The sequence below is a fragment of the Fundulus heteroclitus genome, chromosome 5 (genome assembly GCF_011125445.2).
Source record: "Fundulus heteroclitus isolate FHET01 chromosome 5, MU-UCD_Fhet_4.1, whole genome shotgun sequence".
Taxonomy (NCBI): domain Eukaryota; kingdom Metazoa; phylum Chordata; class Actinopteri; order Cyprinodontiformes; family Fundulidae; genus Fundulus; species Fundulus heteroclitus.
The window spans coordinates 25,568,583-25,595,053 of NC_046365.1; the positions used below are offsets into that span (position 1 = coordinate 25,568,583).

General features: G+C 45.5%; 1 protein-coding gene across 3 annotated transcripts; it reads left to right on the forward strand.

Moving 5' to 3' along the window:
* The first annotated feature begins 253 nt into the window (after positions 1-253).
* Positions 254-25,087, forward strand: LOC118563183 (complement C3-like). Of its 3 annotated transcripts, none has more exons than XR_004931080.1 (5): positions 254-884; positions 4,595-4,676; positions 4,788-4,836; positions 4,919-5,009; positions 25,048-25,087. XR_004931080.1 is itself a non-coding variant. In XM_036137298.1 (5 exons), exons 1-5 carry the CDS (start codon positions 2,290-2,292, stop codon positions 25,054-25,056), a joined length of 381 nt encoding a protein of 126 aa, XP_035993191.1. In that variant the 5' UTR covers positions 1,800-2,289; the 3' UTR covers positions 25,057-25,087. The 3 variants fall into 3 exon arrangements, 1 of the variants encoding a protein (XP_035993191.1); XM_036137298.1 differs by lacking the exon at positions 254-884 and adding an exon at positions 1,800-2,439; XR_004931081.1 differs by lacking the exons at positions 254-884; positions 4,595-4,676; positions 4,788-4,836; positions 4,919-5,009 and adding exons at positions 19,929-19,960; positions 20,040-20,142 and having other exon boundaries at positions 25,048-25,086.
* Positions 25,088-26,471: the final 1,384 nt, after the last annotated feature.

A 26,471-nucleotide genomic window follows, 5' to 3' on the forward strand; every position in this document is an offset into this window, starting at 1 on the left:
GACGACGAAAACACAACCACAAGCCAAGCTACTCTTGCTGCTGCAGGTAAAGGCTCGTTAGCTCAGCAAAGAAATACTCTGTAATGCCGATAAAACTTGCTCGATAGCCGCGCTAACGCTAGTTTCATCGGCTGAAGCCGCCATGTTCCTTAGACTGAACTGCCGCGCTTCTCGTTGCGTCACACCTCAACCCGCCTCAAAGCCAACGCCGATTGGACGTTCGTTTGGTGAACGGCTCCAAATTTTCTTTAACGGAGAGTAGCCAGACTGATCTGCGAGTGAAACCTTGAAAGCTCGCGAGATCAGGATGGTCTCACGAGGCTAAGATATTGTGCTGCAGTAACAAATTAACTTATAGTCCTTATTTGTCCTGTTACAGTTTTTAGTCATATGTTTTTTACTAATCACTTTTAATGTTCAAATGCAATTAATTTGAGTGCGTACTTGGTTTAGATAGAAAAAGACAGCAACTCAGATTTATCATTTCCAAGATGTTTACTAAATTCACATTTACTGACACGCCATGATTTGGTTTAGGGAAAACCAAATGTAGAGTGGTGAAATCATCAGGGTTTTAATGAGAAAAATAAACAGAATTTGCAATGTTGATAAGAACAAGGCAGGGTAATGGAGCAATGAGGAACGTGAAATAAACGGAAGAAACCAACAAAGCTCAGATTCTTTTTCTTTGACATTTTAGGACAGATAGAGCCAAATTTGTTTTATTACTCTCAACCAAAATTATTCTTCTCCATGTCTCAGGATGTCTGTTGCTGATCAGGAAAGAACTATGAAAACCAGTGTGGCTATGCATTGTGGGAAGGTGTGGTTAATGACATGGACTACAGGGCCCTTTTTTAGGAAGCACGGCAGATCTACCCTGGGTAGGAAACAGCTACTCTGAGTAGTTCTACCTCACTCTGTCATATTCAACGTAACTAAACATAGACTCAACCCTGATTTAAGAACGAGCATGAGCGGAAAGATGAAAGACGCCCTCATCAATGAAATGCAGATAACGTGATTCACCATGGCAGCAGTGTGCATTTTTCATCAATAGAATTAGAAATCTTAATGGCAACATATGGAGAATATCAAGACATAATTACCAAAAAGAAACAATGCTGTGGCTGCTGAAAAAAAGCGCATGTTAGTGGTAGAGAACTGTTGAAAAAGTCAATTTGACATTTTTTTTGACAGAGAATTAAAGCTGTGATCCCATACTATAATCATTTAACAAATAAAAAATTGCAAACACCATGACGCTGTGGAAAACCACCCTTGAGGCCAACTTTACGTCAATTGCACAAATCTCCATCAAATCTGGAATGTACCAGAGAGATGCTCTGTCCCCTCTGCTGTCCATTACCCTTTCTAACAGAAAAGATTCCTGGATCAGTGTGAGATTCTGTACTTTTTGTGTCTCTGCTCTGTATTCTAAAATCCCCAGTTATATGGAGCGATATTTGTGCCTTCTGATTGAGCGTGCAGGAACCAATCTGAGCGCACAGTGAGACAACACTGTTGTCCGGTCTGGCGCGCGCTCAACTCTAAAAAACTTCTCAACCCACTGTCCTCCTCGCGCTCAGTTCAATCTCTGCTCGTGTGCTCAACCTTTTCCTTCCACGCTCAACACCAGCTGTGCGCTCGCTCGGCTCTACTGCATTCAGATGGATTAAATCAAAATGTTCGTGTTCTAGGTATGCAGAAAAGGCTGGAGCCAGAAGACCTTAGTGGTCTGGAGGGTTGATACACTGATAAAAAGTCTGTGATGTATTTAGGTGCTGAGCCATTCCGGGATTTATAGACTAACAGAAGTATTTTAAAGTCTATTATCTGAGATACAGGGAGCCAGTGTAATGTCTTTAGAACCGGGGTTATATATAAACCGTGTTCAGTCCACCCACCAGTGCCAGATCGTCTCAAGTCAACCGGTGAGAAATTTCCAGCCACTCTGATTGCTTGCCTGTCTGTCTGTCTGTCTGCATGTTGCCCGACCTGTCTCTGCCCTCTGTTTCCGAGCCTGCCTGACCCCATTCTGATTCTGCCTGCCCGCCTGAGATTTGTTCAGTTCGGCCTTTGGACCTTGGAACCTGTCAACCCTGGATTGCCCGCCTGTCCCTGACCCTGCCTGTCTGTGAGTACTGTAACCTGTCTAATCCCTGTGATTCTCTGAGCCTGTCAGTTACTGGGCCTGGACTGGACCTGGACCTGTCTTTTGGATTGCCCCTCTGTACTGCCACTGGACCTTTTGCCTCTCTGTTACCGAACCCGGACCTCCCCTGGATAATGCCCCTGGAAAGGTCCACACTATCTGTCTGCCTACCTGTCGGCCGCTCAACGGCTTCAGCCCTGTCAGCCTGCAGATGGACCTCCGCTCCCGAACCAGCTCGCCTGTTACAAGTTGGCTCTCTGCACCCTGGTTCTCCTCTCAGTCTGGTTAGTGACCCAACTTGTCTCACATTGTTAGTGACCATTGCTGGTCACTAACCTATCTCTCTGCCTCCAGGGGTTTCCAGCCCATAAGCACGAGCTGCATGTCCCGAGAGCCCACACTTGTTTTTCCATTTCAATAAAGCTTGTTTAAACGTCACTGACTTGTCGTGGTTGAATCTTGGGTCTGATTCTTGTGCATTACAGTATTTCTGGTTCTTGAAGGGAAAATACTTCAGACATTAGTGTCTCTGTGTGTCTACAGATTGTTCTACACATTTCACATCTTCAGATCTTAGCACACATTAGCAGATTTTTGCACACATTTGCATATCTTAGCACACATTGGCAATCTTAGTACACATTTACAAATCTTAGTACACATTTGTAGATCTGAATACAGATTTGTGGATTTTTTTACCCATTTGCAAACTGGATTACACACACAAGTTTTACACATTTGCAGATTCTCGTGCAAATCTCCTCACACATTTAGAGATTTATTTACACATTTTCAAATCCCGCTGCAGACACAAATTGAGATACAGACACACAACTCTCCATACACATTTGCAAATACTATTGCTCCAGTAATGCCCCCATAGCACAACCTCCTTTTAACATTTTTAGCACTCTGAGTTTTAATTTGCTTTTCAAAGCAAATTGCAATTTTAACCAATGAATCGCATCAACCAGAATGAAAAAGTTACTGCTACAGGATCAGGGGAAGCAACAGTGAAAGTAAGTAACTTTGTTTTGAAGTCCTGGTTATATTTTTTCTTTATTAGTTTTTGGTTCAGTCTGGCAGTGTTGCACTCAGAATTGCTTTCTTAGTGGCAAAGAGAGCTCAACAGATTTACTTTCCCAATTGGAGCATTACTGATTTTGCTATAGTTCTCTGCTTGATACTCATGCAAAAAACATAATTGGACATTATTTTGGGATTATTTCAAATTCAATGGACACAGAAAAAGAAAGGTAAAAGAGAACAAACGGAGAAAGGTGAGGCAAAATGTTAACAGGTATGAAAACGTGACAAAAATAGAGTAAAGGAGAAGGAGAGTGCAATATAATATCCTTGGAGTCTGCTTCTACGCCTGCAAAAAGAGAAATAAAAAGAACAACAAAGCAAACATAAAATATAAGATGTATTTAGTGACAGCCAAAGCTAACTTTAGAATGTATCTGTATAGAAGTATATCTGTGTGCAGTTGGATCCAAAAACCTGTGGGTGTTTGTGTAAGTATGCTTGTGTATGTAAGGTTTATCCATAAGAAAAATTCTCAGTATTGGTTGTGAGGGACCAAAGATCTGCATCCAGCACCCACACCTGGGAGATGATCCCCAATGTATATCAGTGAATGTATATCAAATTGGTTGTCACATTATAGAGCCTGTAAAGAGAAATTGAAGGAAAACAAAAACTAAAAAGATGTTCTCGAGTGCACATATGATTTTTTTGGCTGCCATCTTTAACATCAATTGAATGTAACTATATGCTCTGCACAAGAAAGATTGTCTTTATTTTGTTTGTTTGTTTTCAATGTTCCTTTAGCGGCTATGTATCACATAGATGTATAAATTACAATAACAAAATAATGATTAACATTTCCTTTTTCGAGTTAAACTGCACCCTTGTGTTTAAAATCTTAACTGTTTTTTGAAAAACAAACTGCATTTATTTATGATTACTTATTTAGAAACCCTTTAGTGTGTTTGATACATAATTGTTTTTACTCTAAACTTGGAATAAGGTATTAGAATATATATTCTGCTCTTTGCTTGTTCAGATAAATAATATGGAAGTAACAGGAAATGAGGAACAACAGTGGTGGCGTTGTGATAGATGGCGTGCTAAAGAATTGTTTGGTATTCAGGGAGTGTAATTTAGTCTGTTATGTTAATGTTGGATAGAACCTGTTTTTTCGTTTAATTGAAGTCAGAAGAGGGAGTTGTATGGCCTAAAATAAACATCTGTAGACTGTTAATTTGGGCATAGAATATCAATATTTTCAACCAAGAGTTGTGGCAAACCAAACATTGTTGTAGGTCAAATCCCTTATATAAATTATTTGTTTCAGTAGATAAAGCCCAAAGTTTAGACATATTACATCTTGATGTGACATCGCAATGCAATGATACTACTCTCTTGATGTTACAGATGGTGTCACTTTATTATGCCATCCCTAAGGAAAAGCAAAGTGACTGTCAGAAGTTTAATCTCTCTGTGGAACTAATCCCAGGTAATCTGTCATTCATTTGTTCTGTTTTTGAATTTGCTATAATTTCCTCAGTAAAAAGTGTATCACATAAAAATGTGTAATTTATGTGGAGTTAATATTTTGTCTCTGCAGAAAAATCAAGTGACAATGTTAAGACATATATGCTCAGGATAGATATTTTGTAAGTCTGGTTCAACACATGTCCGCTAGTGCTATATAAGTATGGGAATTTATCTAAGTTGTTCTGAACATTTTGCCCACAGGTATAAGGACAAAAACAGTGATGCAAAAATTACGATCTTGGACATTGGCCTGCTAACTGGCTTCACTGTTGAAACAAAGGACCTGGACTTGGTAAGAGATTGAATGGGATACCATCAGTTCAATCCACATATTTATATACACTGTATAAAAAGACATGTGACATTTTTTGTTTCACTGCTCAACATTAAATCAAACTAAACCTTTCCTCTTTTAGGTCATTCAAAATTACCCAAATTATTTTTGTTTTCTAAATACTATTTCCTTGACTCAATGAGTTTCCTCATAAACTTCATGTCTAGGATCAAATGTTTTGGGTTTCCAGGCACAAGCTGCTCACAATAGTTTGCAGGATGTTGGCCAATTCCTCCTGAAAAAAAATGTGGTTTGTAGACTTGCTCGTGTGCATCTTTTTTAGTCATACCTACAAGTTTTACGACGGGACTGACATCTGGGTGTTGCCATCCGTACTCCAAAACATTAACTTTGCTGTTCTTAAACAACTTTGCAACTAACATGGTGGTATAGTTACGTTTGTTGTGCTTTTTAAAAACACATTTGTGCCCAAGGTTTAACTTATTGTATGATGTCTTGAGATCTTGCATAAATATTTCCACTAAGGGTCCTTTCCTAATGCAGTGCAGCATCCCTCTGCAGAACACTCAAAATGCATGATGATGCCACCGCCTAACTTTACTGCTAGGATGGTGTTTTCAGGGTTTTTAAGCTTCCTCCTCTTTCCGCCCAATGTAACAATAGTTGTTATTCAATTAATTTAAATTCACTTTTTTTATATTTAAATAGCACCAATTCACAACACGTCATCTCAAGGCATTTTACAAAGTCAATTCTATGAAATTATACAAACCAATTGGTTTATTTGAGGACATGCAGCAGATGGCATTGAGTTGATGACTTTCAGCATTCACTTCTTCAGGATGGACATCTAGCCACAGTGGACAGTCGTCTGCATTGTTGTTGACTTTGCAGTGTTATGCCATAAGCTAGTTGAATATGCTTATTATTATTATTAATTATAATTTGGTATTATAATTTAAATAATAACTCATTCAACTCAAATTTCCGCTATAACAAATATAGTTCAAATGGTGGTGATGTTAGCTATAAGCTTGTAAGTATTTATGTCACTAATGCATTAGTTAATTTGCTGTTATGAACTCATTTATGCTGGAATAAATGATTAGGTCGGACTGTTAACCGACCAGGTTTATCCAGCAGGCTGTGAGAACCCCAATGTAACTGCAATTAGAGTTTAAATCCTTATTCCTTATCACCATCCAATGATATTGTCTCTGTATTAATATCAGATGTTAACTCCAAAGGAGGTTAGCTCTGATTTCTGAATAACCATGTAACTGTGAATTGGACTGAACACAAAACAATGTCTATTCCGCAGTGGTTGGTTTTATTGAACCAAAAGCAATTCCCTGTTACAGTAATTCTCTGATTCAAACAACTTTGGAATTCTTACTCATTACTAAACTAACATGCAAAATATATATGTGGAAATAAAGAACAAAACAAAAATAAACAATGGATTAAAATGAGCGGTTAGCAGATCTTAACTTAACTCAAAGTTGTTTAACACCGCCCTCGAAACACCGGCATTTCACGTATCAGCATTGATAGACAGAACAGCTTCGGGAATCTCACTGGACGCTTTGATGTCTTACACAAAGCTAGTTCAGCTAAGCTACCTACAGTTCAGATATACGTGACCCTCCCAAGATGGCTGCTACGATGACGTATGAGGGGAGGTCCTAATGACGTAACCACGCTTACGCTGATGGGGTAATGCCTCGCTTCGAGAGGGGGGGCAGCTAACTGGGAGTTTAAAGCAAAGCCCGCGACTTGAGCTCGGACAAAGAAATTAAACTAATAAGAAGAAGCGAAAAGAGAGAGGGGGGGGAAGCAGGGAAGAAGATGGAAAGGAATGAAGCAATAACCCACGGCGGGGTTCTTGATGAATCACAAATCAAACAGCAAAATCAATTGTAAAATGCATGCACATACAAAGAAAATGTTCAGCAAAATAATTCCAACTTCGTCGTGGAATAAAAGCATTAACCAACACCTACAAAGTTCTACGCCTGCCCAGGCACTTCTAAACACCCTGTTGGTGAGACAGAAATAAAAAGGGGAAAAACCCCGTTACTTTGAGGTGCCTCGGGGCTGGATTTGGAGCGCTCCGAGTGTTGCGGCTTTCTGGACGCGTCTTGACGAGCGCAGATGTCCACAGGCTGCAGCGAGACGGGGAAGAAGCTGCTTCGTTTCTTCCTCCGGGTTCAACAGTCGCTTTGTTGGCCAGACAAAGCGGGGTCCTCTTTAAAAGTACTTATTTAAGTCGACCTCCTGTTATAAAGCAGGGAATAACCGTTGCGTCGAAAAATCTCGGTCCAGCGAGCAATCGAACACGTGGCGTGGGAATCACCCAAACGGAATCAGCTGTGTGTGTGTCTTCTCGGGTTGGCCAAAAGCCAGGGAAGAAGGAAGGTTGTTGTGTGTGATCGGCTTTTATAGCCATCACCATAGCAACCTTATCTTGATCGGCGGCCATTTTGCCGTGTTGCGTGATGGGAGTTGGTGGCCATTTTGACCACATTGCATCATGGGTAACGTAGTCCATTACGTCCCGAATTTGATGCCCGCTTTCTGTCACGTCTGAACTGGCACAACATACCCCCCTTTAGCTTTGAAGAGTGGGATGCTGGTCACAGTCTTTAAAGCTACAACCAAGTCCATTCTGGCGTGACGAAAATCCGTTGTGCATGAGTGGAACAACCTAATAGTCTTTCTAGTAGTCCATTGGGATTCATGCAGTTCAGTTCATCATCCAAGAGGAGGAAAAACAAAGCATTCATTGTGCCTGGGTCAGTGACCTAGCCTGGGCAGGGCTAAGCTATAGCTAGTCATTTCTATTGGCTAATAAGGCAACAATAAAGTAATAATAAAAAAAAAAGAAATGCAAACTTCACAATCACCATTGTCAATACATTCATTGGTCATCAGGTTTGAACTTTGAACCAAAGAAAGGAGAGAAGGAAAAAGGAAAGGAAAGAGACAGCGGTTCGTAGTCTAATCAGCTTATGGCCTTCAAGGAGCTGGTGCTACGAATTTGGGGCGACAAAGGTGAGGGCGTCAATCCTGGTTTGCAACTGTTTGATCTGCTTGTATGCTGCATACGCCATCGCGGTAGTGATGGCCCATCCAAATACAAGGAGAACCACAATAATGGTCATAATGTGAGTGTCGGTCGACTCTGTAGCTCTGGGGAAGCGAAGCAGAGGGACCGAGCTTAACTCTGATGAAGTGAGACTGAATTTAATCAGCTGGGTGCCTGCAAGTAAAAGCTGTCTTTCAATGCCGACACCAATGCTGAAATTGTATCCCTTAAAGACATCTATTATTTCAATCTCTGAGTCATATTTGTCAACGTCAAGGTGATGCAGAACCATGTTTCCAATGTGGACTACAGCGCCTTGAGGTGGGGAACAGAAAATGGGTTGCTTGGGCATACCCAGTGGATGTCTTTGGTTTTGGTACACAAATCCAATTAGGGACTAAATAAAGTTTGGGGTCAGCATCATGATAGGCCAATATTGAGGGAGTTTGTAGGTGTACGTGGGTCTCACCTTGCCAAAAACCGACATTCAATACTGATTTAAGCCTATACACATTAGCTCCTTCAATGATGGGAAGGTTTAGCATAAATCCTATCTCCAAGTTGTCAGGATTTACAAATATCGGAATTGCACTACCTAGGCTGTACGCCAGGTGTGTTTGTGGTGGTTGCAGTGTTTCACTAGAGGCAGATTTGAGAACCTTTTCGACCAAATCTACTGGTACCAGGTACGGAGGAATCCGTCCTTCAGCAAGGCTATTTATGGATGAGCTAACCTCTCGAGTGAGGTCCTGCATTAAATCTCTAACAACCTGAGTATACATCATGTCATTCTTTACCACTTCTGTGAGCGTTTCCAAAGCAATGCATGGTGTTATGGCTGAGTGTGAAATTATAGGCGTGAAGTTATGTATGGACATTTACTTTGTTAGTGCATGTTTAAAATGTCCTAATTGAACATGCACTTGTCCTATTTAATGCTATGCATTGTTCTCTTCGGCGGGGGCGGAGTTAGGCTCCGTTCCCTGTGAGGAGAGTTTGGTGGACGATTTTGTTCAGTTCGAATGAACCCATGTGTACTCTGGACTTTGCACGCTGGCTTCTAGGTTCTTTCGAGGCCACGCGAAAGTCGTTCAGAGACGGTCTTTTAAGTCAGTGACGCACTGGTGTGCAGTGTAGACGGTTGTCACACTGACGCCTTCGGGCTGGTAGATGAGATTCAGGGGAAGTGTCCTTTGCCTTCCTGTCATCATCTGGAAAAGTGTCACCCCTGTGGAGCATGGTGAGGTAGAGCGGACTAGCATTAGGACCAGGGGAAGCTTTGTATCCCGGTCCCTGTCATGGCTGCTGACATGTTCCTTTAACATGCTGACCACGGTGCAGTTCATTCGCTCCACCTGTCCGGATGACTGTGGGCGGTAGGGGATGTGGAATCTAACTTCCACACCCAACATGTCAGAAAGCACGGTCAAGATGTTTGACGTGAAATGCGTTCCTCTGTCCGAGTCGATGGACAGGGGAAGGCACCACCGGCTGAAAACGTGATTTAGCAGCAGGGCTGCTGTGGTGACAGCGGTGTCATTCGGTGCCGGCAAACATTCGACCCATTCTGTGAAACTGCCTGTTATTGTCAACAGGTATTTGTTATTTCTTGACGATTTGGGGACTGGACCGATCCAGTCAGTCTGCAAATGTGACCATGGAAATATAACCCCCCTTTGCTGAAGCAGGGCTCGGTCTAGTGGCCGTGTGGGTTGTAACTGGCTGCAGGTTAAGCAGCCTTGTACATACTCCTGGGTGTCCTGGGCCGTTAAGGGCCGGGACGCCACCTGTTGGAGAGTTTTCAGATTAGCTTTGCAGCTTCTGTGTTCTCCTACTGGTGAGTCATGGACGTGTGTCAGTGTGATCCCAAGTTCGTTTGAATCTTTGGGCTGAATGGGCTGAAACTCATAAAACAGCTCCTTAAGTGCCGTTTCCTCTGTTTCAGTGGTCAGTGCATCAGCTTTTCCCAGCTGTTGCATAATTTCTGTTTCGAAACCAGGGCAGGGCTCAGTGGGTGAGTCTCGGTCCCCTGGTTGATTTGGTGCTGGTTCTGTTGGGTTGGTTGCTATCGCATACACCAACAGATTTCCTTCAGCTTCAAGCGTTGCACCACAAATGGATCCAGCAGGCAGAGCTTCGTGTCGCCTGATTTGGATCATGTTGGAAGGAAAAGTAAACACGGTGTCTGGAGAGTCCTGTCTGCCGGTCAAGGATAAGGGCAGGTCTCCGATGACGGGAATGCTCAACTCAAAGTCATGGAAAGAGCTTTCGATGAGCACCCCGAGAGGTTTCTTCTCCACCACTTGGATCGGCATGTGGGTTGGATTCTCCACTAACAGGTAAGCTGAGCGGTTGTTCAGCTCAAGCAGGGGTGTGCCCCGGATGACCAGGTTGGATTCCTGGAAATAAGAAAGGGGTTGAAAGAAAACCTGCGTGCTCTGCATTTGTTGTCCTTTCAGGATGGCTAATCTAATAGGTACACCTGCAGTCTGTGGTGGTATTAGCATGTTTGTTTCACTAGCCACCTGGCAAGCCTGTGGGATGGTTTGCCCTGATCGCATGGCTTCAGGGGTGCTCAGGAAGGAACTTGGGGTCACGTGAGCTTGGGCCCACAGGACCTGGTTACAAGTGTCCAGCTGTGCACCCAGCCGTGCCAGAAGATCAGCACCAACAAATACTGGAGGATGTAAATTCTCCACAATGCTGAAAGGATGAGAGAGCTGTCTTGTGCCAATCTGTGCATAAAGTATGCACACCCCCGTTGCTTTCAGAAGCCGGCGAGGCCAGTCTGCTGAGAGCAAGTAGTGGCTGTGTTTTGTTTCAGCCAGATGGGGCTTTTCACGGCACAGAGAGTTGTACAGATCTCTGCTGATCGCAGACTTCTCTGACCAAAGGGCCAGCAACACGTCTGTCATGAATGTGCTTTCCAGGTGGACACCTTCGGCCACTCTGGGGTTATAGGGTTCAACTCCAGAGTGTTTAAGTGAGCAGAGGAAAGATGTGTGGCTGCTGAGAGAAGTTCTCTGATCGCTGAGAAGCGGTGGTGTGTCAGAGGATTTGGAAATCGGCTCTGTTGAAGGCAGAAATGGTGCTAAAAGTTCTTTGGGCTCCTCGGAGCATGTCACCTGGTTGATGGGGACGGACAGTCCACTTCCAGAAGTAAGGGGTTTTGGAGTCCCCACTTGGGCCCAAAGATGACCATGATAGCAGTCAATGAGTGGGGCTAACCTGTTCAACAGGTCCTGACCCACAAGAAAAGGTTCTGTGTCCAAAGTACATATGTAGATGGGGTGCACCAGGGTCATGTCACGGAAAGTGATGTCTAACCACGCCTGTTTGGTGATGCATGACTGATCCTGAGTGTAGCTGGTGATGCCCACGTTACAGGTCTCCACCTGGAACGGTTTCCCAAGAGACACCATAGCTCTGGTCACCTCATCAAACAAATCTGAGCACATTAGACTGATCTCGGAACCTGTGTCTAAAAGAGCATTTGCAGTTACACATCCTCCGATAACTGTCGAGCAGTATAAGCGATGTGCATTTTCATGATGGTTTATCTCACCTAAAAACCTTAGAAAAGTGGCTTTCTGATCACCTGCTGATGGGATCTTAGAAGGTTGTTGGTGAATTTTCGGTTGGTCCCCCCCCTTAATCAGATAAACTCTGTTAAAAGGGGAAGCCTGGTCCACGCCTAGTCATGCTGACAGGGGTTTTGGGCCTGGCTTACCTGGAGGGTCGACAGGATTGGATGGTGGCTGGTACGGCTGCGGCGCGATCTGATGCACTGTTTCGGCGAGCGACCTGCGAAAAGTCTCCTCTATCTCCTTTCTCATTGACTCCTCCATGCGCAGGTTCCAGCCTTTGTTGTCATGTGTGCTTTTCGGCTCTCCTGGCCTGTCAGTTTGCTTACCGTATCGAGCTGGATCCGGCCTGTGCCATTTTTGAAACCTCTCACCTTCCATGCTGCCATGCTGACCTCTCCTATCCTGGGAAGCTTTCTTCTGCTGCGGCTCAAGACCATGTTGCTTCTTAGGGCCAAATCTAGTTTTAGGTTTGAAGGGAGGCATCTCATGTCCCTCCAGACCTAAACTCTTTTCTGGTTCGGCTTGAATCTGCAGAACCTTTTTATCACTATCGGCTCCCTTGTTGGGCCGGACACGTGTTTCCCATGCCACCTGCGCGTATTTCCTGATTTCCTGCATGGTAAGTTTCTTGGTTCTACAATGCATGGTAACCTCATAACGCACGCTTTCATGAAGATTATGGAGGAACAAAGATTTGAAAGTGTGGTCTTCCTCCAAGCCGGGAGCATTTCGTCCCTGAAAGTAAGCAGCCCGCAAGCGACGGTAGTACTCTTTTGGTGCTTCAGTTCTCTTTTGCTGAATTGCAAAAGCTCCAAGAGTTGCAGAAGCTGGGTCTGTAAACGCCGAATATTCTTCTCTTAAAGCCTGACAAAGAGCTGAATAACGGTCACGTGGAGCTGGAGGGAGGCTTTCTATGAAAACATGGACACTTCTGGACGTGGTTTTCCAGATAAGCCTCAACTTTTCTCGAGCCGAGGGGCTATATAAGTCTAGCAGACAGCGCTCTACCTCTCTGAGATAGTCATCAATGGTGGATTCTGAATTGCTAGGATCAAAACGCTCTATGTCTCGGGCCAGGGACTCAAGTTGACGCATCCGCAGTCCCTGTTCAGGGATCGGAGCTGGTCCATCTGAGTCCTCTCCTGACGACTCTTGCCTGTGGTAACCACGGTGGGAGGGAGGCTCCAGTTCTGACCACCTACCTGGCATCGGCGGCCGTTCGTGGGACGCAGGGGGACCCTCCCTGTCATGAACTCTTGTCTGTGGACGCAGTTCAGAGGAGTGGGGTTCACCTGTGTTCCAGGAACGGTGCTCTCGTCGCCCTGGTGGGGGGAAAAGATCACAGCGGACCGTGTCAGGGGTCAGGTGGGGAGCAGGTGTTTTCCCATGATTTACATCATGTGGATCAGTCCTGATTGCCACCCTAAGTTGTTTAGGCATTTCTTTCCGTATCACACTGCTATATCTGTCCTGACCTTCGCTTACCCTTCGCTCAGAAGGTGTCTGAGGGCCCAGTTCATCCAATGTCCTCCAGGTGTGATCTCCATGTTTTCCTTTGGAGTTCTCACACTCAGATCCTTCTGTCTGCAAGCTAATGCGATCCTCCTCTCGCTCCTCTGTGAGATGACAGCTGCCCCGAACACTTCTTTGTTCTAGCTCCCTAACTCTTTCCTCAGCTGCGATCCGCATCTCAACCTCTCTGTTACGCAGATTGGTCTCTAGCGTTAACCTTCGGTGGTATAACGCAGTTAATTCACCCAAAACATCTGCTACCAATCTATGTTTAGGTTTGCTCTGGACCTCCTCCACCAATTCCTGAATTCTCCTCTCACAGTCTTCTATGCTAAACTGATTCAGATGGGTTTGTTCGTCCGGTGTCATTTTAAGCAGTGAGCTAATGACATCCTGGGCCTCCATTCCAATGGAATGGTTTGGACCTTCAGCTCCTTTGACTGAAGAACCGCTACTATCCATTCTTTGTCAGCTATGGATAACAACACAACAAGTAACACTGTAGTTTAGCAGAGCGCTAAATGACAGACAATAAATAACAACGCTGTATTCTAGCTCAGCGCTAAACAACAACTGCTAACACAACTGTTAAGTGGCTTCACTTTAACTGTTAACAGCAAACACGCACTATGACTCACTTTACTGCAGTAAGTGGATTCAAATATGTGCGTTTAATTAGGCTGCGCAGGGGAAAATCAACCCTGCGACTTACAACTCCTTTGTTTTAGGAGCGGTTAATATGCTTGTTTAACTTTGAGAATATTAACTTTGAGTGACATGGACCACTAACCTTTCGGCCAGTAATTAAGTGATAAAGCTGTGGCTTTGTTTGTGATGTAAGTTATTTCAGAACAGGTGCTCTACACATGTGTGGAAAATAGCAAAGTGTTTTGGAGTTTCAGAGGTGGCAAAGAATGACAGTTGAAAACCGCTAAATTGCAACCTTAGTTTCAAAATCACAGCTCAATTTTGACCACTTATGATGAGCAGAAGGGGATAAGGGAGGAAAGAAAAAAAATTTCAAAATAAAATAATAATAAAAGTAGAAAAAAAAATTCAAGAAGGGAAAAAAAAAAAATTAAGGTATGATAATAAGTTGGGGAAAAATTAATAAAATAAAATTAAAATGTCAGGGCGTAACCATAAGGCAAGTTTAAAGAAACTGACTTTCAAAACGGTCCCTCCGGGACACTGAGCGATCTAAGCTGTCTTTAAAACCGTGACTGCAACTACCTATCCTGGCCGCCAGATGGAGGCAGGGTGCCCTTCACTTTGGGAAGACTGAGCCGTAATTACACACAATGTCTAGCAGATGGGGAATCGTATCCCTCTTTCAAACAATTATGCTGCAATTACAAACAACGTCCACCAGATGGAGGCAAGGTCTCTCTTTTCAAAGCAGAACACGACACAGACTCTGATTGACAAGTAGCAGACGCTGGCTGCTGTCTATTTCAATCTAGCTGACTTCCAGTCCAGAAATCAATATTCAAACCTCAGGTTACAACCTCAAACCACCACAAACACGTATATATTTAGTAATGATACCTCCTTAATCAATTATGACTGAATAGCCCTTTTGGCAAGGTGAGCAGTCAAAATGCTGGAATATGGATTGTGTTCATTCAATTCATAAGTTGCTGGTTATTCGATTTAGTCTAAAGGAACGCCAATAAGTAGACTCCAGCCCACCCAGAGACGCCAATTTATGTTATGCCATAAGCTAGTTGAATATGCTTATTATTATTATTAATTATAATTTGGTATTATAATTTAAATAATAACTCATTCAACTCAAATTTCCGCTATAACAAATATAGTTCAAATGGTGGTGATGTTAGCTATAAGCTTGTAAGTATTTATGTCACTAATGCATTAGTTAATTTGCTGTTATGAACTCATTTATGCTGGAATAAATGATTAGGTCGGACTGTTAACCGACCAGGTTTATCCAGCAGGCTGTGAGAACCCCAATGTAACTGCAATTAGAGTTTAAATCCTTATTCCTTATCACCATCCAATGATATTGTCTCTGTATTAATATCAGATGTTAACTCCAAAGGAGGTTAGCTCTGATTTCTGAATAACCATGTAACTGTGAATTGGACTGAACACAAAACAATGTCTATTCCGCAGTGGTTGGTTTTATTGAACCAAAAGCAATTCCCTGTTACAGTAATTCTCTGATTCAAACAACTTTGGAATTCTTACTCATTACTAAACTAACATGCAAAATATATATGTGGAAATAAAGAACAAAACAAAAATAAACAATGGATTAAAATGAGCGGTTAGCAGATCTTAACTTAACTCAAAGTTGTTTAACACCGCCCTCGAAACACCGGCATTTCACGTATCAGCATTGATAGACAGAACAGCTTCGGGAATCTCACTGGACGCTTTGATGTCTTACACAAAGCTAGTTCAGCTAAGCTACCTACAGTTCAGATATACGTGACCCTCCCAAGATGGCTGCTACGATGACGTATGAGGGGAGGTCCTAATGACGTAACCACGCTTACGCTGATGGGGTAATGCCTCGCTTCGAGAGGGGGGGCAGCTAACTGGGAGTTTAAAGCAAAGCCCGCGACTTGAGCTCGGACAAAGAAATTAAACTAATAAGAAGAAGCGAAAAGAGAGAGAGGGGGGGGGGAAGCAGGGAAGAAGATGGAAAGGAATGAAGCAATAACCCACGGCGGGGTTCTTGATGAATCACAAATCAAACAGCAAAATCAATTGTAAAATGCATGCACATACAAAGAAAATGTTCAGCAAAATAATTCCAACTTCGTCGTGGAATAAAAGCATTAACCAACACCTACAAAGTTCTACGCCTGCCCAGGCACTTCTAAACACCCTGTTGGTGAGACAGAAATAAAAAGGGGAAAAACCCCGTTACTTTGAGGTGCCTCGGGGCTGGATTTGGAGCGCTCCGAGTGTTGCGGCTTTCTGGACGCGTCTTGACGAGCGCAGATGTCCACAGGCTGCAGCGAGACGGGGAAGAAGCTGCTTCGTTTCTTCCTCCGGGTTCAACAGTCGCTTTGTTGGCCAGACAAAGCGGGGTCCTCTTCGATCACTGGGAGATGCGGCGTCTCTCAGTCTTTTGATCAGAGGGAATTTAAAAGTACTTATTTAAGTCGACCTCCTGTTATAAAGCAGGGAATAACCGTTGCGTCGAAAAATCTCGGTCCAGCGAGCAATCGAACACGTGGCGTGGGAATCACCCAAACGGAATCAGCTGTGTGTGTGTCTTCTCGGGTTGGCCAAAAGCCAGGGAAGAAGGAAGGTTGTTGTGTGTGATCGGCTTTTATAGCCATCACCATAGCAACCTTATCTTGATCGGCGGCCATTTTGCCGTGTTGCGTGATGGGAGTTGGTGGCCATTTTGACCACATTGCATCATGGGTAACGTAGTCCATTACGTCCCGAATTTGATGCCCGCTTTCTGTCACGTCTGAACTGGCACAACAGCAGCAATCCCTCATACAGAGCATGCATGTAGAGGCAGTGGAGAGGAAAACTCCCCTTTCACATGATGTAACCTCCAGTAGAACCAGGCTTAGTGTGATGTGTAAAGGGACTTGTTTCAATGTTCGTAATGACACTCTTAGGCTTCAGCAAGCATCTTCACAGTCTTTTCCTTTTGTTGTAAATTTGATTCAACTTTCTAAACAGCATAATGGCTGGACATGACCATGGTTTTTATACATTTACTTATTTGAAGTGTGTTTGCAGCGCTGACCTAAAATATGTCCACAGATGGGCTTGTAAACTAATTCAAGTGTTATGAATTAGATTGTTAGAAAGCAGACATCAATCACTGGGTCTTAGTAAACTTCTGAACTTAAAGAAAGCATTAAAACAATTCACAAAAAAATCTCCCCCATTATTATTACATGTAGCAAATCTAATTCATTTTGGTAATCCTAACTGAAAAGTCTAAAGGAAAAGATTATCTAATCATATTTTAACTGATTTCATATTTTAATGCTAAATTGTTTAGCATTGGACGAGTTGATAGTTTTTAGTCAATACAAGTTTGTTTTATAGTTTGAAAGATGACTGAGGGGATGTGTTTAAATGTGTGTGCAGTTGTCCAAAGGACTACCCGCACCATTGCGAGGTATGAGATGAACACAGTTCTATCAGAAAGAGGCTCGCTCTTTGAATTGGAAGAGTAAGGAGAATCTCAGTATCAATCAGTATAGAGATCTTTTGTTGGATCATATTAATCTTGAGACAGCATCTGCTTCCACATCTGATCGATCTCTTTGGGCTCCTTTGATTAGCACCATCACTTAGTGGAATGGGGGGCGATGGGTTGCTTCCTGCAGGGCGCAGTGGCTGGGTGGAGGGGTTCCTGGGGCTCTGGGGGCACTCTGAGTGGGGCGCTTGGTGGGTCTGACTCCAGGGTCTGTTGCCCCCATCTGGGAGGAGCTTGGGAGGCCTACGGGTGGCCTACAGCGCCGCTTGCGTCGCTCTTGGGGAGCTACGCGGTGACGGACGTGGGTTACTGACCTGGGTGGGTCTGGGGGCCTGGGGTCCCTGGGGCGCGCCGCCCTCGGGCGGGGGCCCCGGCGGGGCCTCGGAGTTCCGGTTCCGGGGGGTGTGCCGCTTGGGGTCTGGGCCGGCGTGCGCCCGGGTGTCTGCCCCTGCACAGGGCCTCTGGTGCGCTGGGGGGCCTCGGGGCCTATTGAGCTGGTAGGGGGGCATGGTCATTAACATCTCAGGGCAGATGCTCTTCCTTTTCTTTGGGTTGGCACTCTACTAGTGGGGGGAGGGGAGGGAGGGGGAGTAGTGACTTACCCAGCCTGGATTGTCTACTGTCGAATGTATGGTGAGTTGTTTGAATGTTAGTGTTGGGGAGGGGTTAAGTCTACGGGTGGGGGGGGGGGACGTTCTGGTGGGCTTGTGTCCGGCCCCCAGTCCCGGTCCTGGTCCGTGTAGTCTCCCGGTGCGGGTTTCGCTTGGGGGGTGGGGATTGGGATGGCTCTTGCGGGCTGGCTGGCCAGGGTCCCCCATCTTATTAATTTATTTGTTTATTTATTTATATATATATATATATATATATATATATATATATATATATATATATATATATATTTTATTTTTATTTTTATTTTTTTTATTATTATTATTATTATCATAAAAAAAAATTGGGGGGGAGGGGGGTTAAAGCCAGTAGGCTTGGTGGGTGGGCTGGGGGAGGTGGAGGTGTTGGTCCTGGTGGGTGGTTGGCTGGCGGGCCCTGCGGCCTCTCCCCGGCCCCCGGGCTATGGTGGTGCCGCTGGAGGGGCCCCTTTCTCCGGTTGGGGCTTTCGGGGAGCGGGGGTGCCTATTGGAGTCAGTAGGGGAGCTGGCTCCCTGGGTTGGCTCCCCAGTCCTTTGCTCCCCATCCCCGGACTCCTCCCTCTGCCTGCTCCATCATCTCCTCCCTCTGCCGCCACACATGTAGGTCCTTGGGGAGGGGGCGTTACTGGAGATTGCCACTTTCTGGTGACGTCCCTCTCCCCAATTTTATCATGCATTTTAGACACTTTCACCTCAAACATTTTCACAATGCACATTCATGTAGGCCACAATATGGGGGGTGGGGGGAAGACGTCTGGGGGGGGGGGTTATGTTGTGTGAGCCTCTCTTCGGATGGCTCCCTTTACCCCCTCTCGCATTTAGACATTGAGGGTTGTGGGTAGTTGCTTGGAGGGGGGGTGCTGGCACCAGCTTCCTTCCGGAGGGGGGTGAGTTGTGCCGTGCACCCCCTTCGGTGCTCCCAGTTTTAAACACACCTGAGATCAACATGCAACAACACAACATCTGAGCGGGCGTAGGGAGGATCGGGGGTCTTTTGCACACCCCGATCTCCGATTGCGGCACGGAGTCTGGGGCCTGGAGGAGGTGGGGGCCACTGGGTCCGGGGTCTTGGCGGGGGGCTGCTGCGGGTAGCCAGCTGCTTGCCGGGTCTGGGGCTGACGCCTCTGCTCTCCCCAGGAAGGGATGGGGGGCAGGGGTGGCTAGGGTAAGGTCGGGGTGGGAAGGGGTTTATTAGGTATATAGTGGGTGAGGGGGGGTTCTGGTCGGGTGGCCCGTACGGGTCATGTTGGCCCCCCCTCTTTGGGGGGCCTGATCCGGGGGGCGTCTGGTCCGGGGGCGGGGCCGGGGGTCAGGCACAGGCAGTCGTATAGTTGAATTGTGGTGACCCCCCCACTTGGGATTTTGGGATGTGAATGTTATGTGGGAATGTGTGTACAGTGTCCTTTTTTATGTCTGTGTGTGGTGAGTGGGGCACTAGGGAGGAATGGTGTGAATGAGATTTTTTTATTTTTTATTTTTTTTCCAGGTTCGGGTCCGGTCTGCTCCCCCTCCCAAGAACATCTCAAGTCTCCGATAGGTGCGGAGCCCATCCCCCCACATCCTGCCCTCCTCCGCTGCGTTGGTGGGCGCCTCTTCCTTTTATCTCTTCTTTCTTTCACCTCTTCTCTTTCTTTTTTTTCTCTTCTTGTTCTTCCTTTACTCTCCCACTTTCCCATTGTAGTGTCCATATAATTTGAAATTCTCCCTGCAGGAATCACAATAAAGCTATTTACATGCACAAATCAAGCGGAGCATTATGGCGAAAGCTGTTTGCTCCACTTGTGAAAGCAAAATCTGTCGAGCTCTATTTGGCATTAAGACATCAATTCTTATTGCCACGTTGCTAGACAGAACACTGGGGGAAAAAAAATAAAAAAGAAAGAGGCTCGCTCATCATCTATCTGGACAAGGTAAGAAGTCAGTCTTTGTTTTTTGTTACATGTTTGTTTCTTCATTATTGTTCAACCCTTATTTAAATATCCCTACCAGGTTTCTCACACACGAACAGAAGAGATCAGTTTCAGGGTCCATCAAACTATGAAAGTGGGCGTTTTACAACCAGCGGCTGTCTCTGTTTATGAGTACTATGAGAGTAAGTTTTAGAGTAATGGGCTATATGTTTTTTTTTCGGGGGGAATGGCCTTAATGCTATTCCTCATTCACTAAAAATAAGTATATTTTGAATGTATATATATTTTTCCATCTCAGACACACCTTTTGTGAAATTCTATCATCCAGAGAGGAAGGGTGGAAAACTGCTGCAGCTCTGTAGAAATAATGAATTCCAAAAAAAAAGTAAAAAACTTTAATGATTGATCAACTGAACCTGGAGAGAACCAGGAGAACCTCCTGGGTCTCCATGTTGCAAGCCGGTGGTGAACCCTCGGGGATAGGAGTGGGTCGGCTGTAGAAAGACTGGAGAGCCAATCTATAGTGACCCTCTACCTGTCTTAACTTAATCTCCAACTCCTCTGAATACTAGATGAACAGAGCCTCCCTGACACTCTTAATGATGGGGGCATAAGCTCTCAATTTGTACTCCAACAAGTTATGCTCAGCATCAGGAGTGCCACCAGGAGGAGCTGTGGGCGTCAAGGAGCCAGCAAATGGATGACGCTGGTCTGCCGTACAGGAAGTGGCAGCAGGAGCACCGGAGGCAGCGGAGGCAGGGAAAGAGGTGAAGGGGTAGACGGTTGCTGGCTGTGATGCTTGGGCAGAGCATCAGTATCACAGAGAATGGCTTTGCCTGAACGAAAAGTTTGTGTCGGGGACGGGTTTATACTGGACAGAACGTACTGTAATGATTGATTAATTGAACCCGATATTCGACCAGACACGGAAAAAATGTTCAAAAGGGTTTATTCAAAAAAGGGGCAGACAAAAACTGAAGACAAAGCTATGTCCTGAATAGACAGGGGAGGTATAGCCATGATAAACAAAACCAGACATAGGGGAGATATAAGGTGCAGGGGCAGAGCTCCAGCAATAATCCAGGCAGGTCAAACGAGTGAACAGACAGTCCTATCCTAGGAAACGGACCGGGTTCCTGAAGCCAAAAGTTCCTCCGACAAAGTACTCACAGGGTGACAGGTTCAGAGTCCAGAACTTAATTAATAAAAAAACAGGCAGGCTGACAGGATCAGGGAGGCTCTGCAGGCCCAGAGATAAAAATAACAGGGAGAACAGGTCGGGCAACAAAGAATAGGCTCACAAGCAAAAAGGTGCTGGAAGGTTCTTACCGGTGAAAGAGTAGAGATGTTCTGGCACTGGAGACTTCTTCTTCTTCTTCTTCTTCTTCTTCTTCTTCTTCTTCTTCTTCTTCGTGTGGGAGGAGTGTGAGTGAAGGAGTGGAAGAGAGAGCGTTTGAGAAAACTCTGTTTGAGTGGTTTTTCTTTCTTTTTTCTGTCCTTTTTCACCGGGTGAGTGTAAATATTGTGTATATAGTTGTTTTACTTTGGTTGTTAGGGTTTTTTTGGTGGGTTTTGTGGGGTTTGGTGGCCGTCGGGTTTTGCCCAGCGGCAGGTCGGCGTCTTGAACGCCATGGTGGTGGGTGGTGGTTCTGGCGTCTTCTCCGCGCTGACACGGAGGAACGGCATCAAGGTGGGTGCCGGGTCTCCGTGCAGCGTGGAGGACGTTTGTTTGGCGGTGGGTGAGGTTATTGGTCATGGTTCCATCAAGTCCGCGGCTCCGTTCATGCGAGCCGCGGACTTGTTGTTGTTTGTGTTGTTTGTTGAGCGGGTTGAGCAGGCGAACCTGTTGGTCGAGTCGGGCATTTCTGTGAACGGCTCGTTCCTTCAGGTGTTGCCGCTCACGCAGCCCGCTACCAGGGTGATTTTGTCAAATGTCCCTCCGTTCATTAGTGACGAGTTTCTCGTTAAAGAGCTCTCTCGTCACGGAAAGGTGGTTTCCCCCGTTAAAAAGATTCTGTCTGGGTGTAAATCACCTTTGCTGAAGCATGTTGTCTCCCACCGGAGACAACTCTTCATGATCCTCAACAACCGTGACGAGGAGCTAAACCTGCGTTTCCGGGTGAGAGTGGACGAATATGACTATGTCTTGTTCGCCACCTCATCCGGCATGAAGTGCTTCGGTTGTGGACAGGAGGGACATTTGATAAAATCATGCCCAAACAGAGCCGGGGCGGCTCCGTCGAGCACCGCGGAGCAGCAGCCTGCGGCAGCCGGGGAGCAGGTGGGTGTGTCCGGCGAGGCTGGAGCTCCTGCCGCGGTGGAGGAGTGTGGCGCTGCGCTGCGGGGAACTCCAGCGTAGCCGTGGACGAAGCCGTGGCGTTGGCTCCGGTTGCTGGAGACCAGCAGGAGAGTTTAGTGGAGGAGAAAAATGTGGATGAAACATCTGATCCACAAAGGAGTGATTGTGTGGTGAGTGAGGGCAGCACAGTGGTGTGTGGTGGTGGGGAAACTTGTGTGACTGGTGAGGAAGTGGAGAATCAGGGTGAGATGGAGCAGGAGCGCGTGTGTGAAGAGCAGGAGGGTGTGACTGGTGTGTGTGGAGAGCAGGGAGGGAAAGGTGACGCGGTGGCAGGTGGAGGGGAGGTGAGTGTGGAGGAGCATGTGGTGGCTCCTATGGTGGAGCCTGTGGAGGAGAAAGGCGAGGGAGAGCAGGTGATGGAGCAGGAGGCGCTTATGAATTTAAAAAGGCGCAGTAAGAGAAAAAATGTGATGACTGCTGTTCAGAGCAGTAAGCAGGTCAGCAAGCTGGCCACAGAGAGAAAAGATGTGTCAGACAGCAGCGACAGTGAGGGTGAGCTCTCTGACAGCAGTGAGGTGTCTCTGTCACAGGGTAGCAGTGCAGAGGCACGTTATCCTGTTGAATCTTTTAAAAATATTTTCCCAATTTAAAAATATTTTATTTCTCTGCGAGATATTATATTAGAAGAAAAGAAGAGTCTGGGTTTTCTGATCAGGAGGTTTTTAGACTGAAGAAAATTATGGGAAAAGTGAGAAAACTATTTTGAATAGAATGATGAGCACTAACTTATTATTTTTATTGTGCGTATTTTATTGTGTTGTTGTTTTTAGCCTTTTACCAAACATGGATAATTTTAAAATAGCTTCTTTAAATGTTAATGGAGCTAGGGAGGCTGTTAAACGCACCATGATTTATGAAATAGCAAAACAGAAAAGAATTAGTGTTTTATTTTTACAAGAGACGCACAGTGATCTTAACAATGAAGCAGACTGGCGCAAGGAATGGAAGGGAGAAGCTTTTTTTAGCAACGGCACCTCCCAGAGTTCTGGGGTGGGCCTCCTCTTTTCCTCAGCTTTCACCCCAAACTCTTTTAATGTAGAAAGTATCGTCCAGGGAAGGTGTCTTTTAGTAAAAGCTCAGTTTGACCATTTTAACGTAGTTTTTATCAATATTTATGCCCCTAACGTCGGTGCAGAGAGGAAGCGTTTTTTAGAGAAAATTGGGGAGAGGTTGGGAGATTGCGGGTCTGATGATTATGTTTTTTTAGGTGGGGATTTTAATTGTACAGAAAACGAATTGTTAGACAGAAATCACAAAGAGCCTCACCAAGCTTCCCAGCAAGCCATGCAGAAGCTTGTCTCGTCTCACGGCCTGGTGGACGTGTGGAGGAGGATGCACACAGGCTCCAGACAGTACACTTGGTCCCACAGTAAAGAAAACCGCCTCTCTTTAGCACGTATTGACCGTTTTTATTGTTTTAAATATCATTTTAATGTGTTTAAAACATGTCAGATTTTACCAGTAGCTTTTACAGACCACTCTTTGCTTTTAGGGAATGTTTTTATAACAAACATTTTACCTAAAAGCGCCTACTGGCATTTTAATCTGGCTTTAACTCATGATCGTAGTTTTAGAGAAGCTTTAAGTTATTTTTGGACTGTTTTTAGACAAAGAAAGGGTGATTTTACTTGTCTAAGGCAGTGGTGGGACCATGGAAAAGTTCAAATAAAACAACTTTGTCAACAGCATACTCTTAATGTCACTTGTGACGTCACCAGATCTATCAGAGATCTGGAGATGAATATAGTGGAATTAGAACATTTAAGTGAGACCACAGGAAATCGAGAGCATATTGAAGCTCTCAAATCCAAAAGGCTAGTTTTAGCCAACCTGCTGGAGTCTAAAGTCCAAGGCGTGTTGGTCAGGTCTCGGGTTCAGAACATCACAGAGATGGATGCTCCCTCTAGCTTCTTCTTCAGCTTGGAGAGGAAACACGGGCAGAGGAAGGTGATCCATTCCTTACTATCTGACACAGGGCAGCAGGTGAGTGAACCGGGCCAGATCAGTAGGAGGGCTGTTGAGTTTTACTCCTCTCTGTTTGAGAGTGAGTATAAGGAGAACGAGGAGCTGTTTAGGGAGTTCTGTGGTGGGCTGCCCCAGGTCTCTGAGGAGACCAACGTACAGCTGGAGCGCCCCCTGGGGGTACAAGAGCTCCATACAGCCCTCCTGAATATGCAGGGCCAGAAGGCCCCAGGTATCGATGGTCTTACAGTAGAGTTTTTCAAAGCCTACTGGGACATCCTGGCGGAAGACCTACTGGAGGTCTATAATGAGAGTTTGGCCACTGGTTCACTCCCGCTTTCGTGCCGCAGGGCAGTCATCACCCTCCTGCCCAAGAAAGGGAACCTGCAAGACATTAAGAACTGGCGCCCTGTGTCTCTCCTCTGCACCGACTACAAGATCCTCTCCAAAGCCTTTGCAACGCGGCTGATGGAGCTATGGAGCAGGTCATCCACCGGGACCAGACCTACTGCGTCCCCGGCAGGTCCATGGTAGATAACGTCTACCTAATTCGGGATGTTTTGGAGGTCACCGGTTCATTGGGTTTAAGAACGGGCTTGATCGCATTAGATCAAGAAAAGGCGTTTGATCGCGTCGAACACGGCTTCCTGTGGAAAACTATGGAGAGGTTTGGGTTCGGCGCTGGTCTCTTCGCCAAGATCCAGGTGATGTACAGTGGCATTGAGAGTATGCTAAAGATTAACGGTGGTCTGTGTGCTCCTTTTAGGGTGCGTAGAGGTGTTCGCCAAGGCTGCGCCATGTCTGGGATGCTCTACGCGCTCTCCCTGGAACCCCTGCTTCAAAAGATACGTTCTACTGTTCATGGTTTGGTTTTACCTGGTTTTAATAGTAGAGTGGTTTTATCTGCCTATGCTGATGACGTTGTTTTTACTAAAAACCAGCAAGATGTCGACGTACTGAACGAGATAACAACTAAGTTCTCTGTTTTATCTTCTGCAAGGGTGAACTGGGGAAAAAGTGAAGCCCTGGCAGTGGGCGAATGGCGTGAAGGGCTCCTGGTTCTCCCTCAAGGACTTTTATGGAAAAAAGATGGTTTTAAATATCTCGGTCTGTTTTTAGGCAATGAAAACACTGAAAAAAAGAACTGGGAAAATATGGAACAGAAAATAGAATGTAAACTAGAAAAGTGGAGATGGCTACACTCTCACATGTCGTACAGGGGAAGGGTTTTGGTTTTAAATAACCTTGTAGCATCTCAGCTGTGGCACAAACTTTCCTGTTTAGACCCACCGTCTGGTTTGTTGGCCAACATACAAGCAAAAATGGTCAACTTTTTTTGGAACGGTTTTCATTGGGTGCCACAGTCTGTGTTGTTTTTACCCAGAGAAGAGGGGGGCCAGGGCCTTGTCCACCTAGCCGGGAGAACAGCGGCTTCTAGATTACGTTTTGTTCAGAAATACCTGGCAGGGCCCTCTGACTTAGTGTGGAGGGACGTGGCTAGCTGCATCTTTAGAGGTGTAAATAACCTGGGGCTGGATGCGGCTCTGTTTTTAACTGATTTAAATCTTTTAAAGTTAAGGGGATTGCCGAGGTTTTATCAGGGTGTTTTTAAATCATGTGCCCTGTTTAAATTAAAGCCATCCCAAACGACTAACTCTCTGCACTGGCTTTTACAGGAGCCTTTAATCTGTGGGTCCAGGCTGGACATGTGTGACGGCGCTGGACCAGGGCTGTCGGAGGCGCTGCGCCGGTCAAAGATAACAACCGTGAAACAGCTGGTGGAGACTGCAGGACCGTCCCTCTCCAACGTCGAGGCCATGGGTTCCGTGATGGGGGTACGGTCTGCCAGGCTGGTGCGGCGCTTCCTGGACCTCCTGAGGGGAAAGATGTCGGCCAAGGAGAGGAGCCTCCTCCGTGACTATTGTGAGAGCCAGACCCGATGGACTCCTTTCCTGGCCTGATCCTGGATCCTGGGTTCCCGGAGAGAAGTGGACCTCTGCTCTCCAGCCTGGACCCACAGAAGATGGTTTTATCCACTATGGACCAGAAAACTGTTTATAGAGTTTGTTCCAAAGTGATAAATCGAAGACACTTTGAGAACCGCGCAGTCTGTGTATGGACTGATAGACTTGCTGGTAGAGCACCCCAGTGGAGGACTTTATATAAGCCTCCAATTAAAAAGAGAACTGG

What these genes read in the sequence shown, in the direction of transcription:
- LOC118563183 (XM_036137298.1), top strand. Translation starts at nt 2,290, where the DNA reads ATGCCCCTGGAAAGGTCCACACTATCTGTCTGCCTACCTGTCGGCCGC. An exon ending in CTGGTTCTCCTCTCAGTCTG is followed by an intron (nt 2,440 to 4,594) that starts GTTAGTGACCCA and finishes TTGATGTTACAG; the next exon opens with ATGGTGTCACTTTATTATGC. An exon ending in CTCTGTGGAACTAATCCCAG is followed by an intron (nt 4,677 to 4,787) that starts GTAATCTGTCAT and finishes TTGTCTCTGCAG; the next exon opens with AAAAATCAAGTGACAATGTT.